Genomic DNA, 16,037 nt, shown 5'->3' with positions numbered 1-16,037 from the left:
AGAATGCTGAGACGCTTCTCAGCTTCTTACTGTTTATTTGTTCAATCTTTGTTTTCAAATATGTAGTCCAAATACTTCAAAATGTAAACTGAAAAATTAACTTTGTGATTAGGTATGTTTAATGTGACCATGTAAGCAATATTCCCTCCCAGCCAGGGTCCTTTTAGTAAGCTGACATCAAAACACTGAGCCTGGTGTGAATGACTAAGAAAAGCTTTCCTCAGAGGACTTAAAACAGCATGAGAGAAAACATAAGCTCTTTATTTTCTGCTTGGGAGTTTTCTATTTGTGGATGGGTTCAAATTAGTTAGGGGCAATGTTTTCAGGCATTATGTCTATAACGTCATCCTGGAGCTTTCCCTGCACACTGCACCAGCACTTGTGTACTGCTGTGGAATCCTGCCTGTCAAGTCTGTGCTTGGGAGACTGTAAATCCGTGTCGTGCCAAAATGGATTCTGACCTTCTGATCTGTCTAAGTTTGGGGTGCTATTTGAGTATGGTTCTGTGTCCTGCCAGGTATAGTGTGTTTTTCACCAGTGTATATTTTCCCACCTGACTTTTTTGATCCTGAGCTTTTGAAATAATAAGTATAACCATTTTTTAAACCTTTCTTCTGTACAACATCTTTTTGAGAAAGGTCTTTTTCAGGTGTGTGGTGTTTTGTGGTCTTTTTATTTTTAAATCCCGCCCCCCCGCCATGGTGCTTGCAGTCTTTCAGGAGTGCTTTGCTATTCTCTAGCCATTTAAGATTATCTTTAAAGAAAATATAGGAAAGACCTAGGATTTTGATGCTTCCTATATGATTTTTAAATGTGTTAGGCTGTGTTTATAAAGACTTAAATAACAGGCTCTCTTTAATACATTCCCTTTATAAACTTACTCTGGTTTGTAAGGGTTGCACAGATAGAAAGTGATGGTGGGGAGGATAACGCTGATAACGGCATCGTCTTCTTGGTACTCAGCAGGTATGAATCCAGAGTAGCTCTCCTGATACAGCTAGATAATTTGAGATGGCTTCTTGTAAAAAATGAAATACTTGTTTTCTGGCCTGTGTTTTTAATATGAGCCACTTAAATGACAATGTTGTTACTCTAATCTCCAAAAGACTGACTGTTTATTGCAGCAGTTCGAGAACTGGACATTCGAATTCTTTAATACATTTTAGATGTCATTATCCATTAAATGGAAGGCTGAAATTTGATCTGAGAAACTCAGGCAAGGCAGTAGGTGACATGTATAGTTCCTACCAATAACTACATAGTTTTAACAGATGTTCAAGAAGCTTATTCAAAGGGTGAATAGAATTGGGTGTGCTGAGACTAGCGTGAAGTATGGAGATGGATCATACAGTACTTCTCACATGCTTAATGTAGGTCACAGAGAAAAGAGTAATTGCTTTGATTAAAAATTAAACCCACCGTTGAATTTACTACCATAATCTGTCCTATAGCCATATTAGTGACATAAAAACAAACCAGCTCATCCAGTTAAATGCTTACTTTTCTACTCTAATTCAACATTATTAAGGATTAAGATTATCAATAACGAGACTCTCAGGACCTGGATGTTGAGCATTTTTCAATCAGAAGTCCATAGTGCTTTACCGGTGTTAGGCAAGATTTTTGATTAAAAGGGATTTCGAAGTGTTACAGAAAATTATGTAGGAATAATCTGCTTTCTTGTGAGGAGTTTCATTTCTGCTGTCTACATTTGGAGTTCATGGCATGGTAAGGATAATGGAGAAAGAACTCCCAATCATACAATGGTTTTGTAGCAAGAAAAGTACTGGGTCAACAAAGTGAAGAATTGTCTTTATAAATTTATTTAATAATAAATACAACTGGGGCATTTTTGGCTTAAATTTGTTGAATCGTAGATTTGAAAATGTCTTAGCTTCTAATCTACTTTGACTCAAGGAGGTATACATATGCATTTAAATCCACTTTCCATATGTGAGCCATAGTTGTGCATGTCTTACATAATGATTGTGGAAGTGGGACATTGTCCTGTCACTAACTGGGTATGGTGGCAGCTGGAATGGAAACTGATATGTTCTGTAACGAATGCAACCTGTAGCTTTGGAGAGAAGCTCGAGGGTGTAAACATTAGGTTGTTTCTGCTTGGATGGTAGGAAAAAAACTACCATTTGATCCCAGCTTGGAGACGCAAGCCTTTCCACGGACTGTGGGTAACCACAGATCTCTACTGGTTACTGAAGACCTGGCACATTTCTGGTAGAGTTTTGTGGGGATATTTTGATGTCATCTTGGTTCTGAAGGATTTAGTAGTCAGCGACATATCCTATTTAGTTTTTTTGGTATGGCAATCATAGCAGATGTAACAGTAGCATCCAAGTGCTCTTCCTAAGCTGCCCTCCCATCAGGTGCACATAGCGTGCGGGGAAGATACATCACGATGCTGTTATTAAGAATGGGGATTCCTGTAGTTCTGTCTTTTCCAAATCCTGTTTATTAAATGTCATCTGCAAGGGGCTACTTTGAAGCTATTGTATGATGTCATGAATCTAGTTCCAAAGTGCTCATGAAAGCTACATAGGCCTTTGCAAATACCTACAACCTGTTCCAGTACATTTTGAAGAACTTTGTGAAGGTTTGGGATCATGCTCCTAGAAACCCAAATGTCTCAAATTCTAGATAAAGTTATCGCTTTGGTTTATTTGGTGACGTTGCTTGCAATTATATTTTGAAATATAGACAATACAGAAGCCACCATATAAAAAGATGATTTCTTTCTGCGCTTAGTACAGAGTAGAGTAAGTTTATAGGGAAACCTGAAGCTATAAACAGTGTGCTTTAAACAATGGAGTCAGTGCCTCCAGTGTTTGCCAATGAACATAAAACAATAATAAAGAATAATGAAATATTTATAAGCTTTTAGAAGTAATTACAGGGATGAGATGCAGAGTTTAATTTGGAAGCAATAGTAAAAATTAATGAAAAATTAATTTTCTATACTTATCGGTTCATATTCAGACTTTTCAAAAAAGTTTTCTTCTTTGTAGCAATAAGATGTGCCAAATTACCTGATTAACGTAAACTTACAGTTCCATTCTCCTCCCATTAAAGTAATTTTACAAGTGGGTAAATTGTCTGTTGTTCCTTTTCTTTGTATCAGAGCACGTATGAAAAGACATCTGAGCTTTTACTGCTGATTATATTGCACTTCATTGACAGGACTGGCATTTTACGTTCTCTTAGAACATGAGTAGACTTACAGAGCCTGTGTTTTTACTGCAAAGAAGGAATACATTAGAGGGCTTTAAATCAGAGATGTAGTCTTGCATTGGCTTGCAAACTAAGGTGAGCTAAGGGAATGCAACAAGTATTCCATTAAATTAAACATCATAGTGCTCTGATATAAATGTTGTTGAGGTAATGCACATAATTTTATTCATTAAGACACTAAAATCTATGAATATACCAAACTTCTGTATTATGCTGGTTGTGGACTGGTTGGGCTGAATTGCGAGATCAATTGGGAGTGGTCTCGCCCCACTTACACTGAATGTACCTGCTTTCAGTGGGAGCACAGTTAGGTTGCAGTAACATCTATTGGCTGACCTGTCATTGAGACTTGAATTTTGCTATGAGTGGTGTTTTCCTAGAAGAGTCTAATAAAGGGATTGTTGTCAAGTTTAAACTCAGATTAAGTAGGATGCAAATAACGCATAGGCACCATCCTGGTGTTCTCCAGGAGACAAAGTTCACCTCCTGAACTGAAGCAACTGGCCTTGATATTTCAGTTGCTTATTTGTAAAATGGAAACAATAAAGTAAACCTTGTTTACATCTGAGTGTTATGACACTCAGCGGGTTATTTTCCCCTCCCTACCTCTGCCCAAACCCCCATGTTCTCCCTGGTTCCTTGTGTCCAAATTCTGTGCCTCTCAGGTGGCCAGCACCATTCTCATCATGACTCCAGCTGCCTCACGGCTCAGTGTGTTTTTGCTGTTGCACAACAGGTGGAAATGAAGTGCAAGTCTTTTTGCCTTGATCATAGGCCACACAAATGTGTGCACAGATATCAAGAGCATATATAAACAGTTGTGGCCGCTGTCCCCCATGTTCCTCCGAGCCACTCATCCCTGTTTGATTCCAGGCAATCACTGATGTTATGTTTTCTTTGCTGTCTGAGAAGGTATCTTAGTGAGAAGGTAAACAAGTGAGAGACAAAGAGGGAATTTTGGGGTGTGTTTGGTTGGTTTTTTTTCTTTTGGTAACTCCTATTCCAGGATGTTTGTATCTTACTCAGTTTGGATGCTGTGTCTCAATGCAGTCTCAATACCAGGATGCTCAGTGTGCCTGTTGTATTATACTTAGCGTACCTCACAGTCTGAGAGGTGATGCTGACTAGAGTTGGACTGACTGCTGAGAGTGGGACTGCATATGATACCTCTGGAAGTCTGGCTGTTCTCTTGATATTATTGCATACTTTAACAATGACTCCAAGCAGAAATATCTTGAAAACAGATTGTGTGGGAATTCCCAGGGGCTTAAAGCACTTTGTTCCTCAGTTTGGTGTACCTTCCTGGTTAATGGCCTCTTAATTTTTGTGAGTTGTGCTAGTTGCTCTATTTGGCTCACTATCAGTTTTGTGAAGGGCTCTGTGAGGAACCAACATGGGACTTGAAATCTAAAAATGCTCATTAGGTATAAAGTACCTTCCATCAAAAGAAGGGAAGGATTGATCATGGCCAAGACACTAGTTGTTAGGGAACTATCAAGTCAGAAGGTGAAACAGTAAATCAGGCTGGCATTAAGCAAGGGATGTAGCAATACAGAACAACGAAGGTAGCTAGATGCATCTGTAGCACTGACTTTTCTCCCAGGCTGATCACTTTATCCTCTTCTAAATTTTATGACGATCTGAGAAATTTGGACCCTGTTCCTGAAGGGAGCTCCATGCATAAAACCCAGCACTACAACTTTTAGCTTATAGTGTAGGCTAATGTATTGCAGAACTGCCTGATATCAGGGATCCTTGTAGTGCAACATGCTGTAGAAATATAAAATATAACAACTAACTATTCTTCCCATACAGTATTTGCATGCTAAGTAACAGAAAGCAGAAGTCTGACCAACCTTCTCTTCCCAAATACCAACTGATAATTTATTTGATGCCTTGCTGTTTCTCTCATTTTTCTTTTCATGAAAATGTCGACATTTCAAAAATGTTTGTTTTTAATTAGAAACAAAAATACAGTATCTGCCTCTGTTTTTGAGGAAATAAAAATTTACAGAAGCAGTGCTTCAAAACCAAGGAACTGGGTGTTTAATTTTTTTAAATTTGGAAGAAGCAGACTGCCCATGATCAAGACAGCTTGGAGACACAAGTATGCAAGCAGCCAGGCAGCTGCCTGGCAAACACTGACAGAAATGTGGCTGCACTGCTCACTGAGGCAGCCTGTGTGGCTGCCTGGTTCCACTTCAAACACAAAATACTAGAAGAACTGGCAAGTTCTTGCAAAGCAGTTGGATTCTATGAAATCAAAGCTTTTTGGTGGAGAACTGTTCCAACTGAAATGGACGCAGTTTACTGTTCAAGTAAGCTATCTGCCTGAACAGTATGATAGTTAAAACAACATTTTAGTTTTAGGATTATTTCTATCTTTTAGTATTTTAGGTAAGGTTGAGAGGTGTATAAGAAGAATAAACTAAGTAGAAGTAGAAAACAGGATTAAAGGACAAGGTGGGACAAGTGTGATGGAAAAAGCAGCATGGGTGCTGAATAAGCACTAGAAAGGTGAAAGGTTTGGGCTTTTGCAGCCTGACCACTTTTGCTGTTTAGAGCATCACATTCCAGAATGGGGAAGATGATGTGAAGAGTTGCAGAACTCTTGAAAGAGCTCCAAGGCCAGGGTAAAGTGGGAAAGGTTGGAGAGAAGAGCTTGGGGAAGTGTTGGATCATGTCGTTATTATAATAAGCAGGGAAAGAGGAGGACTGTTTGGTCACCACTTCTGTAGCTTAGTCCCCAAGCCCTTGACTGGAATATCTCTAGATGTTTGCAGAGGGCATCTTAGGGGTTTACTTCACTCTGCAAGATATAAGCAACCTCACTTAAATCTGCAAGCACTTAAATGGTAGAAAACAGACCTTGGATTACCTTTTTTCTTTTTTAACTCCATATTGTCATCTGAATTGGAAGAATGAAGTGAAGCAGCATATTGTAGCTTATATGTGAAAACACTAGGTTACCGTTACTTTTTTTTTTAAGTCCAGATATTACACCAGTCGTTTGTGCTGATGTTTTTCATAAACTGGCTGAGAGAGCAAAGAGGATCTCCAAACTGTCATGTTGGGTCATTCTAATCTCGTTCCTACAGTCATAGGACCAGAATGCATTGTGTGAAATTGATGTGAGAATGTGGAATATGGATTTAGAAGATACAAAGGTAACTTACAAAGTAAGGACACTCCTTAAAAGAAACCAGACTATAATGAAATAACTTTGAAAGAAGTTGCTTGGAATTAAAGCAGTATTTATCTTTTAGTGGGTAATAATTCTTGGCTTTTAAACAGTGTATAACCAAAACCACTATGTCCCTTGAGGACAGAGGTAAATTTGGATTTAAAGAAGGTGCAGCAAATATTTTGTACTTTGAGGAAAGGCAATTACTATGGATCAGGTAGAAGAGAAGTACCAGGGTTTTGGCAACGTAAGCAGCAGAATTGTGCATGCAATCAATACAGGAAAGGTTATTTTTATTGGGTGCAGGAGGTGGAGGGCAGGAGCCGGTCTCGGGCACGGTGCTGCCAGTGAGCAGGAGAGGGCGGCAGAGAAACAGAAGTGCTATGTGCCGTCCCTGCAAAGGCTCCGAAACACCGCTAACATTTTTAAGAGCAGCGAGAGCACATCGGAGCTCTCAGAAGCTAAATCCCCTCCAAAAAGGCAGTTTCACCAGTCTTTAAGAGAAGTCTGTAACACTTTTAAAAATGTCGAATTCCTGTGGCAGCACAGAAGATGTGGCAAAGCAGCAAGGCAGAGATGGCAAGATGAGAAGGGAGGATGTGGATGATTCTCAACCTGAGGGGAAGAGGTTGAAGCTGGGGAATGAAGGAGGAAACGTTGGGAAGGACAGAGGAGCAGCAGCAGAAGAAATAATGCCTTGTTTAGGCAGAGAAGAGCCTGTGCCCGATGAAGGTGGTGAAGGCAAAAGTGTAAGTGAGGGTCTTTAGTAGGTCTGAGCTGGAAAAGGGGAAGGGCTGGGAGGTAACCTTTGAGATTATTTGTCATCCTGAACTTGGTAATTGGGCATCAAGTAGTGTAGCATGAATATGATCAAGTGTCCCGTCTCACTGAGATAAGGATTGTTACTCTTCAGTTTCTTATCTCGGCTTCATGTCTTTTAGTGGAGGAGTATGTATTTTTAATCTGGCTCTTGCTGTTAACTGCTTGCAAAATGTACATTTGTCAGAGAAGTGATTTTTTTTTTTTTTTTTTTTTTGGGGTAGGGGGGGAGGTGGGGAAGGGTGTCGGGGAGAAGGAGTATTAACTGCTAAAGCTTGTTTTTCAGCTCCCTGTATCTGTTCAGAAATTGGGTAAGAGTTGGCACACTGAATTGGACATTTTGAGTTGTTTCTCAGTCTGTCCATTCAGACTTTGAACTGCGCTTATGTCGTGGAACACTGTTTTACACCTGGGGGTGAGGGCAGAGCCTCCAGGGGAAGAAGAGAGCTGGCGATTAGAAATCTGGTCTGGTGAGAAAGCCAATGTCATCTGTTGAGATTTAGCAAAAAAGGGCTGCTGAACAAACAGTTGTCTCTGTAAATATCACAATTATCAGACCTTTATAAGAGGTTAACTTTGTCAGTGTTTCCTGACTGGTTATGTAGCTCAGCTGCTGTGCCTGCCAGCAGGTTTCTGAAGCACAGCAGAAAACTGGGGGCAAACATATGGATTCCCAGCCAGCTGAAGCTTTTCCTCTCATGGAGCAATTTAGGCCAGGTACTTTTCTTCCTGGACACATAATAGCTGCTTCCCTCAGTCAGAAGTGGGAGTGGGAACAATGTCTTGACTGTAGATGTTTTGTCTTTAAGTCCATTGTATGCCAAGAGCATAGCTTCTAGAATTCATTTAACAGCTGCTGGCGATTTTAGGGTACAGGTTTTATCTAGAAGTTTTCTGAAATGTATTATTTTTCTCTCCTGGGGTTGATTCTGTGAATTAAGATATTCCTCTTTAAATGAGGAGGCAAGTAAATGCTCCAGTCTCGGTAGGGTTTACTTTTTAAAATAATATGAAAGTTAGTTTACTCATTTCTTTCTGGTGGAAGGTCATCTCTAAATGCAACAGTCTTTCTGACTCAAAAGTATTTAAAATATGTCTAGAGTGTCAGCTGATGCAAGCAAAAGTCTCTTATCAGTCCATGTAACTGCATATAGTTGCACTTTGCTGTAAGTATTTTTTGGGTTTCCAATGTTTGTGAAGGGATGCTCTCTTTAACTCTCAGAAACCAAAGTATAGCTCTTGTTCTGATACCAATTCTGGTTTGTTTGTTTTCAAAGATATACAATATATGAGCAAGTTAATTGGTCAAATCATAAGTCTTGTTTTTATCTGTGGTGTGTTTTGTTTGTTTGTTTTCTGAAAGTAAGGTCTGTAAATCAATTCCACTTCATAATAAATATCCATAACTGAATGCCACTATCGGTTGGGGTAAAAGTTTTTTGATAGTGCGTCTTACTATAACATTTAATTACGAAGTTATTCAATTAAGGCTTATTTTTCAAGAAGTTTCCTTTGTCTTTTGAGGGATCAGGTTTAGAATGCAGAATATACTGGAATGATGTGTACCTAAATTGCTGGGCTCTGCCACATTTGTGAGGCTTGGTTTACTCCCTTATTAATGTTCTGCCACTACAGGAAAGTTCTGTGGTAATGGATACCTGTCCTTTTTTTGTCCTTTCAAGGACATGTGTATATCTGCTCCAGCACTATATTATGAGTTTTCATCAGTGGGTTGCTGAAAATATTAACAAAACAAATGTGATAATGAGCAGTTTTACTGTTTGTCTCCCCCAAAACTATTCTTGAATATGTTTATAATAAAATAATAATTCTTATAATAGTCCTTAAATTAAACCCAATTTGATTCAAAATTAATCAAAGCTCACTGAAGCTGTCCTTTCCGCTCACTTCAATAGGCTCTTGCTTGGGATGTTTTACTATGTTTTCTATACATTTCCAGTATTTTTTTTTCCTCTTCCCATTTAAAGCAATATGTCTGAGTTGGAAACATTATTAGAGATGTTGTGTGACATTTGAAATTCTGTTATCATAAAACTTTCTAAAACCAGTAAATCTTGTTCAACAATCACTGTGTCTGTTACTTTGTAGAGAGCAAGCTGCTGGAAAAGATGGACTGTGTGCCCTTAGGAAACACTGGAATGACTTCATTTCTGTGCTTAGAAGGATCTTTAATAGGCATAGTGGTATGGGTAATCAATGCATGCATTGGAAGAACATTTCCTAATAGTCCATTATGTCTTCTATTTTAAAGAAGGACATTAAAAAAATTGTAGGCTTTGACTCATTTTTGGACTAGTATTAAAAAAAAAAGCACAGTAAATGTGTTATTTCTTATTTATTCTGCTGTTATTTGCCTGATTCAACATCCATTCTTAAGTTTAGAAGAAAGCAACCTATCTAGGTTGTCTAACTCATTATTCCACTTATGAAATTTCATATTATGAGAGACTGCAAACACCATCTATATTTTATGCTTGTGAAATGGTGCATAATACTTCTGGGCATTTACTTGGCATTGTGTATTTATAACTAGCTGCTGCTGTGCAGCTTCACTGAACAGAGCTGGTTTGTTTGCTATGAGAATGAAGGGTTGCATTTGCCAACAATTAGTTCACAATGGTACCTGGAATGATTCTTTCACTTACTACATCAACTAGCTACTGGTACTAACCTGAGATAAAACTGTAATTGTTAATTTAGACATCTATTAAAATAATGTGCTGCTTGCTTTTTCTTTTTATTGCTGTTGTTTATAGTGAGGAACCTGCTTGTAGCAGCTGTGAATTACATAGTCTAAGGCCATGCAATTTTTTCCTATGTAATGTTTGCTTTTGGTATAGCATCAGAATGAAGTGTTTGGTTCAAACCAAATGGAATGTAATCTTTGTAGTAGGGTTCAACTTAAAAATTCTCATTTGGTAAAGATGGTGGGGAATCAGCATTTGGAAGAGCTCAGACTCTAAAGTTTTGGTAAAAGTATTTAACCATGGTCTCTGAGGAATTCAATCCACTTCTTGTGTGCCTGGAGGGTGACCATAAGTGTTAGCTACCTGATCGTCATCTGGTTGATTGTCACCACACCCGTGCTCCAGCACATGCTGGAAATTATCAGTTTAGTACAAAATAGTATTTACTGAAGTAGAAAGTATGTGAAGTGTGCAAGTAATGTTTTTGCTCGTTTCTAGGCTGAAAGACGTGTTCTTTCCCTGACTAGTTTATGAGCTATCTATGAGTTATGATAATGAAGAATGTGTATCCTTATAATCCACATATCCTTGTACTTATAGGATATAGTCTTGTTTGGTCTCTCTTTATCAAACTGTCAGTCCATATTGCCTCGTGAAGGTGGTTTGGATTTTGGCGCAAAGATATTTCTCTATTCATAATGCATACTTTGTTACAAAACAAGCTTTTTTCCTCCAAACATTTCTGCAAAACTTACAGAAGACCAAATTCCTGGGTTTGCTTTGACTTCTCTGGGGTTCACATAGCACCCAGCAGGCTTAACTGTGTTTTCATCTGTAATGTCACCTGTGCAGGAGTGTGTAGGAGAGCTTGAACTTTCATCCCTTTAAAGGACTTTCAGAAAGATTTAATGCCTTCAGGAATTAAAGCACTTTCAAATTTTTACAAAAATTCTCTTTGCCTTTGTGAAGACTTGGAAAAGAGGGAAGTGTAGAACTACAGGGAAGAAAAATTGCAACTTTCCATTGTTAACGTCAAAAGTAATGTCTTTATTGCAGTTTTGGGACTGACATGTTGCAAAAGAATCTGAAAAGAAGTACATGAAAACTTGTTCTTTTGTAGGAGGAGAAAACTGCTTTCACTGATCAACTCTGAAGAATTGACTACACTAAACTTGTAGCATATGACAAATTCGGCCTTCTAAATCTCAAGTGTTAATAGGTATTTTAAATACAGTTTAGATGGAACGATGTGGCATGCTGTGTGGTGTGCTCATCTTTGCATACAGAAGGAATTGAACCTTGTCATTACTGCTTTGAAAAGTGCTGGGAGATCCACTCAATCTTTAAAGTAGTTGGTTGGAAATTTTGGGTCGCTTGAAATATGGGTAACTACCTTTCATGTAGGATTAGATTTTCAGCATACTTTTCCCATGCTCATCACTGCCTGTATGATACACCTTGAATGAAGATTCACTCCAGTCTCTGTGGTCTTTCCTTTTGCTCTCCACATGGCTCTATTGTGGTATGCAGACCTGGATGCCTGCTCAGGCCAGATTAAGTTTAAGGATAAGACAAGCCTTCCCTCTTTCACTGTTCTCTAACATCCAACTGCTGCTTTGTGTTGAACTTGTACCGGGCACACTTGATAGAAACACTCTGCTTCAGCTCTTTGCTGGTGCACCAGTATTCCCAATCTGTAGAACAACACACCTTGGAAAGCTGATAATTTAAAAGATTATTTCTCAGGAGGAGAGGAAGGAATTTATAGGAATTAAGATGCAAGCTTGGAACATACAAGGCCTCATGTTCAGTTCAAGATAAAGTTCCCTCATGTGAGGCAGAGGTATGGATTCACAGTATCAAATTAAAAGCTCTATGAAGACTGGGTGAGGATATAGGAACTGAACCCTGCATCTGGATTTACCTGAGAAACTTCAGTATGTGCATTTAGCAGTGTGAGCTCCTGTCATGCAAGAGCTTGAGGTAAATAGCAAAGATATAAGGAGGCATTGAATATGAGAATGGTGTTAATACAGACAAATGAAATACACATGAATTATCTTTTATGTTTAGCTCAGGTTATGTGAAAAATGCATCAGCACAGAGTCACATATAGGAAGTGCGTCTGAACTCTGACAATTTGACCTTCCTGTGCATTGCCACACAATTCTACACTGTATTAATGCAGTTTCTCATATAGATTTTTTTTGTTTTAAAAAAATTATTTGCTCTTTAGAGTTGGTTTATTAAGAAAACTTGTTTGTATGTATATGACTTTGTGCTCTTGATCATATTTACAAATATTACTTTGTAGGGGGAATCATGTTTAGACAGGGAGAGCCTGGGGTGGTGGGTCCATGCTGGACTGAGAGTCCAATTTAAGGTGCTGATTTTTGACTTTCAGAGTCCTAAACAGATTGAAGCATTCTACTGTAAAGGCTTCAGTTCAGGGTTTTTTTTTTCCCCTCCTCTTTATAATTTTGTTTAAATCTACGAGATACTTTTGTCATCAGAAGTTATGGAAGGGAGTGGACTGCAGCTAGGGCAACACCATGGATTTGAAACATTTTGAATAGCATGATGTTTGGAACACATGCAAAGCCGTCTGTATTTGCAGTTCCTCTCTTGCCTGTTTTTTGGGTCTGGTTACCTAATTTAAAGGATAGCTTAAGGATTTAGTCTATTGACTTGTTAGGCAAACTGTAATATGCTGAAATTAATGTTTTGTTTTGATTCAGAGCACAGTCACTTTCTGTGATCTAGGACAGAGGCATAATTATTTGTCTTTACACATGGAAAGAAAGGAGAGCATCATTCTTTAGAAGAAGTGAGAGGTTGTATTTATATAAGGTGCTGGAGGTACATCCACAGGAATATTTGCTATATACTAGCAAGGAAGCCTTTTGTAGAAAGGTCTGGATACATGGTCTTCAAAAATAGGTTTGGATGTGATTCCAAGTCCCAGAACAAGTCGATGGAAAATGTTCTCCCTGAAAGTGATTCATCCTCCTCTTAACCTTCTGCTGGCTAATGCTGATGTCAGTCAACAGTGTCACTGTGACTTGAGCAGGAATAACCCCAGTAAATAATTGGCCAAGTCAACTAAACACAGCAGAAATAAACCTTTATGGATAACCCTATTTTAACATTTTTACTGTAGTTACTAGGACAGATCACTAGATGGCAGGGGGCAAGTGTGCAAATCTAAAGACACTGTATGGATTCCCTGTTGTTTTGACATGGGGGAAATTTTATTTTATTCAGTGAGTGCCTATTTTTACGTGCAATTGCAACCAAGAGTAACATAAGCCCTTTGTATTTACCCATTGGAAGCTTAATTTCACTGACAGGGAACATTCACGGAGCATTTCTACCTCAATTTGAATAATCAATTACTACAACTTTTGTGGAGCAACTGGAGTATTACTTTTGATTGAAATTGCATCCAAAATGCATTTAAATCCTCTGAAGTGCAAAAGACGACATCTCTGGTCTACAGAGTTGAATTAGTGGAGATATTAAGACATTTATGCGTGACTCTTTTTTTGCTACTGTCTTCTTCTATGACCCAATAGAGGTTAGCGTGCATTGAATAATCCCTCAGTCATGGAAAAATATTTTTTCAAAGCCTTTAGGATTTAGAAATTCATGAAATTGTTTACTTTCTTGGTGGTGTGTGTGCCTTTCTTTTTTTAAAAAATATTTGCAGTCTTAGTTATTAGCCTGGATTAGAACAACAGGGAATATGCCATAGAAACTATACAAAAACTAAAAATGGAAGCAGTCTGGTTCTTCACTACCTTTTCCTTTCCTGTGGAGTACTTGGTGTTCAGACTCATTTGTGAGTGCATTATTACTAAAGAGTTGCTTATTTTATTCCATTAAATTAGACTGTAGTATCTGATGCACTGCCATCCACATAATTTCTCCCTAGAGAATGCACTTAATGTGTTCTAATGCTTTGTCCACTGTGCAGTTCTTAAACAGTCTGAGGAGTTACACAGTCTTCTTTAGACTAGAAAGGAATGTATCCTTTAAATTAAGAATACAGAACATCTACTTTTGATAGTTGTCTTGTGTGTTGAACTCTTTCCTTCTGGCATCCTAAGGTATTATTAAAGTGGACTTCACTTTGTCAACAGTTGTGAAGCAAGGTAGTTACTAACTGGAATCTTTTAATAGCTTGGCGTAGGAAAATACTATGGCTGAGTAACTAAACCTAACATCATTAACTGTGAGTGGTAGATAAAGTGATTTTCAATTAGTTGTACTGAGGTTTAATTAATAAAGGTCCACCTAAGATGCACAAATCAATGAGAAGTGGTGGGAGAGGACATGCTGGTAGCTGCAGTCCTTGGAAAGGATGCTTTCATTCTAGCCCTAAAAGCAAAACTTGTTTGAAGTGAAAAAGATTTGTAAGAATTATTGTGCTTAGGAAATCTTTTACTTGCTATTTTCTTTCTGCTTTCTTACAATATAATGCATTTTTGCCATATCGCGCTAGCCATTATGTGGAGTGTCTGACGATAATGCTACAGAATGCCGATGATTTTTGTTCTGCTGTCTCAGGTACTTGCAAGGAAGTATAGACTGCTGTGGATCGTTGTGCTTCCAGTGTTACTGTGCATTACAGATAGTTTAGGATTCCTAGGGAATAACACAATTCTGGTCCTTCACTTCATTAAAAAATTAAAATATTCTTTAACTAGTTGGTAACTAGACAGACAAATCAAAAGATGCAGGGAAAGAGAAACACATACTTGTCCAAGGCTATATAGCAAGTCATTATCTGAAATGCTCTGGGTGCTCAGCTGTTAAGACCTGTGGTCCCCAACCTGTGAATCAGAGGTAACATCTGAAACCTTTAGTTTTTCTTCCTTGCTATAAGACAGTACAGGCTGTTAAAGGAGAACAAAGCTAGGGATCTGGTGCGTTACTTGCTGAGTGTTGCCTGAAGGTTAGCAAGAATCGTGCAGTGTCATAATGGCCTTCAGTAATTGAGCAGGGATGCAACAGCAGCAGCCATCACTGGCATAAACTTAAAGGGCTCTGTGTTTCCCCAAGGTCATCATGACCTTGAATAGCTGAGCAAAGGCAGCATAGGATCAGTCATTAATGGCATGCACTTCAAGTGCTCTGTATTTCCCAATCTCCTGTAATTATTTTGGTTGTATTGGTTACCTTTGATAGTAAGGAGATGATTAAAAACATCGAAGTTTTCACAAAGTTTCTATTGTTGTTAATGTCCATGAGAAGTGTGGTAAAATCCTGTTTTAGGGAAGCAGTGTTAGCTATTCATTCTCTCTGTTCCAAAATTAATGGTTAGGGATTTTTAGTAAGATGATATTTCAAGATTTCTTTAAAGTGTGTAAGCTCATAACTATTTAAAATTCTTATTTCTGCATTTGCTGTAAGTCAGGAGGACTGCAGATGTTGGAAGGCTTTATAGCATGGACCATTTCTGCAAGATCTGAAGGTCAAAAATGGGATCTATTGTCAAATACTACCCTAGTAATTATGTGTTTTCTAAATGCTGATTGCATCTTATTGATATTGTTGTTGATACCTGAATCTTATATAGTGCTTTCTATTGAACATTTGTTTCTTTTAACTGGGGCTTAGCATTACTGGTGCAAAAGCCAAATGAATATGCATAGCCTTAAGTGAACTCATGGCCAAGTAAAACTTGCACAAACAGCAAGGATTGAAAGTCATCCAGTAGATTTGTACTAATCTATAGCATAATGGGTCAGAGTTGCTTTCTTCTGCCATCCTATTTAGCAAGCACTAATTACACACTTTCTGTGGGTCAAAAAAATCGAATTATTTTATCTTCTTTATGCTAGTCTCCATGTTTCAATATCCAAAGTCACTACTCTGTGACTAGATGTGACACGCCAGCCCAGCTTATAATAAAAAGGTGTTTGGCAGTTTCTGGTAAGGTGCAATAACGGTATTTTTGTGGCTGATTGGGACACAAAATTCTGTTGGAGCCGAGTAAAGAAAATACTTATAGGAAGAACAGCTGTACCTGCACACTGACACAGAATTAAAATGATGGTGGAGAAACAGGTTCCAAC

At 38.3% G+C, this 16,037-nt stretch overlaps 1 protein-coding gene across 1 annotated transcript in view; it reads left to right on the top strand.

Annotated features, from left to right (window-relative positions):
• Positions 1-6,954: 6,954 nt before the first annotated feature.
• RBFOX1 (RNA binding fox-1 homolog 1) overlaps positions 6,955-16,037 on the top strand; it is a 1,184,784-nt gene continuing 1,175,701 nt past the window's right edge. The window contains exon 1 of the mRNA XM_065645206.1: positions 6,955-7,179. Within this exon, the coding sequence (XP_065501278.1) occupies positions 6,955-7,179 (225 nt within the window). The remainder of the gene's footprint in view (positions 7,180-16,037) is intronic.

Source organism: Caloenas nicobarica, chromosome 14 (genome assembly GCF_036013445.1).
Source record: "Caloenas nicobarica isolate bCalNic1 chromosome 14, bCalNic1.hap1, whole genome shotgun sequence".
Taxonomy (NCBI): domain Eukaryota; kingdom Metazoa; phylum Chordata; class Aves; order Columbiformes; family Columbidae; genus Caloenas; species Caloenas nicobarica.
This window is presented reverse-complemented; position numbering and strand designations above follow the sequence as displayed.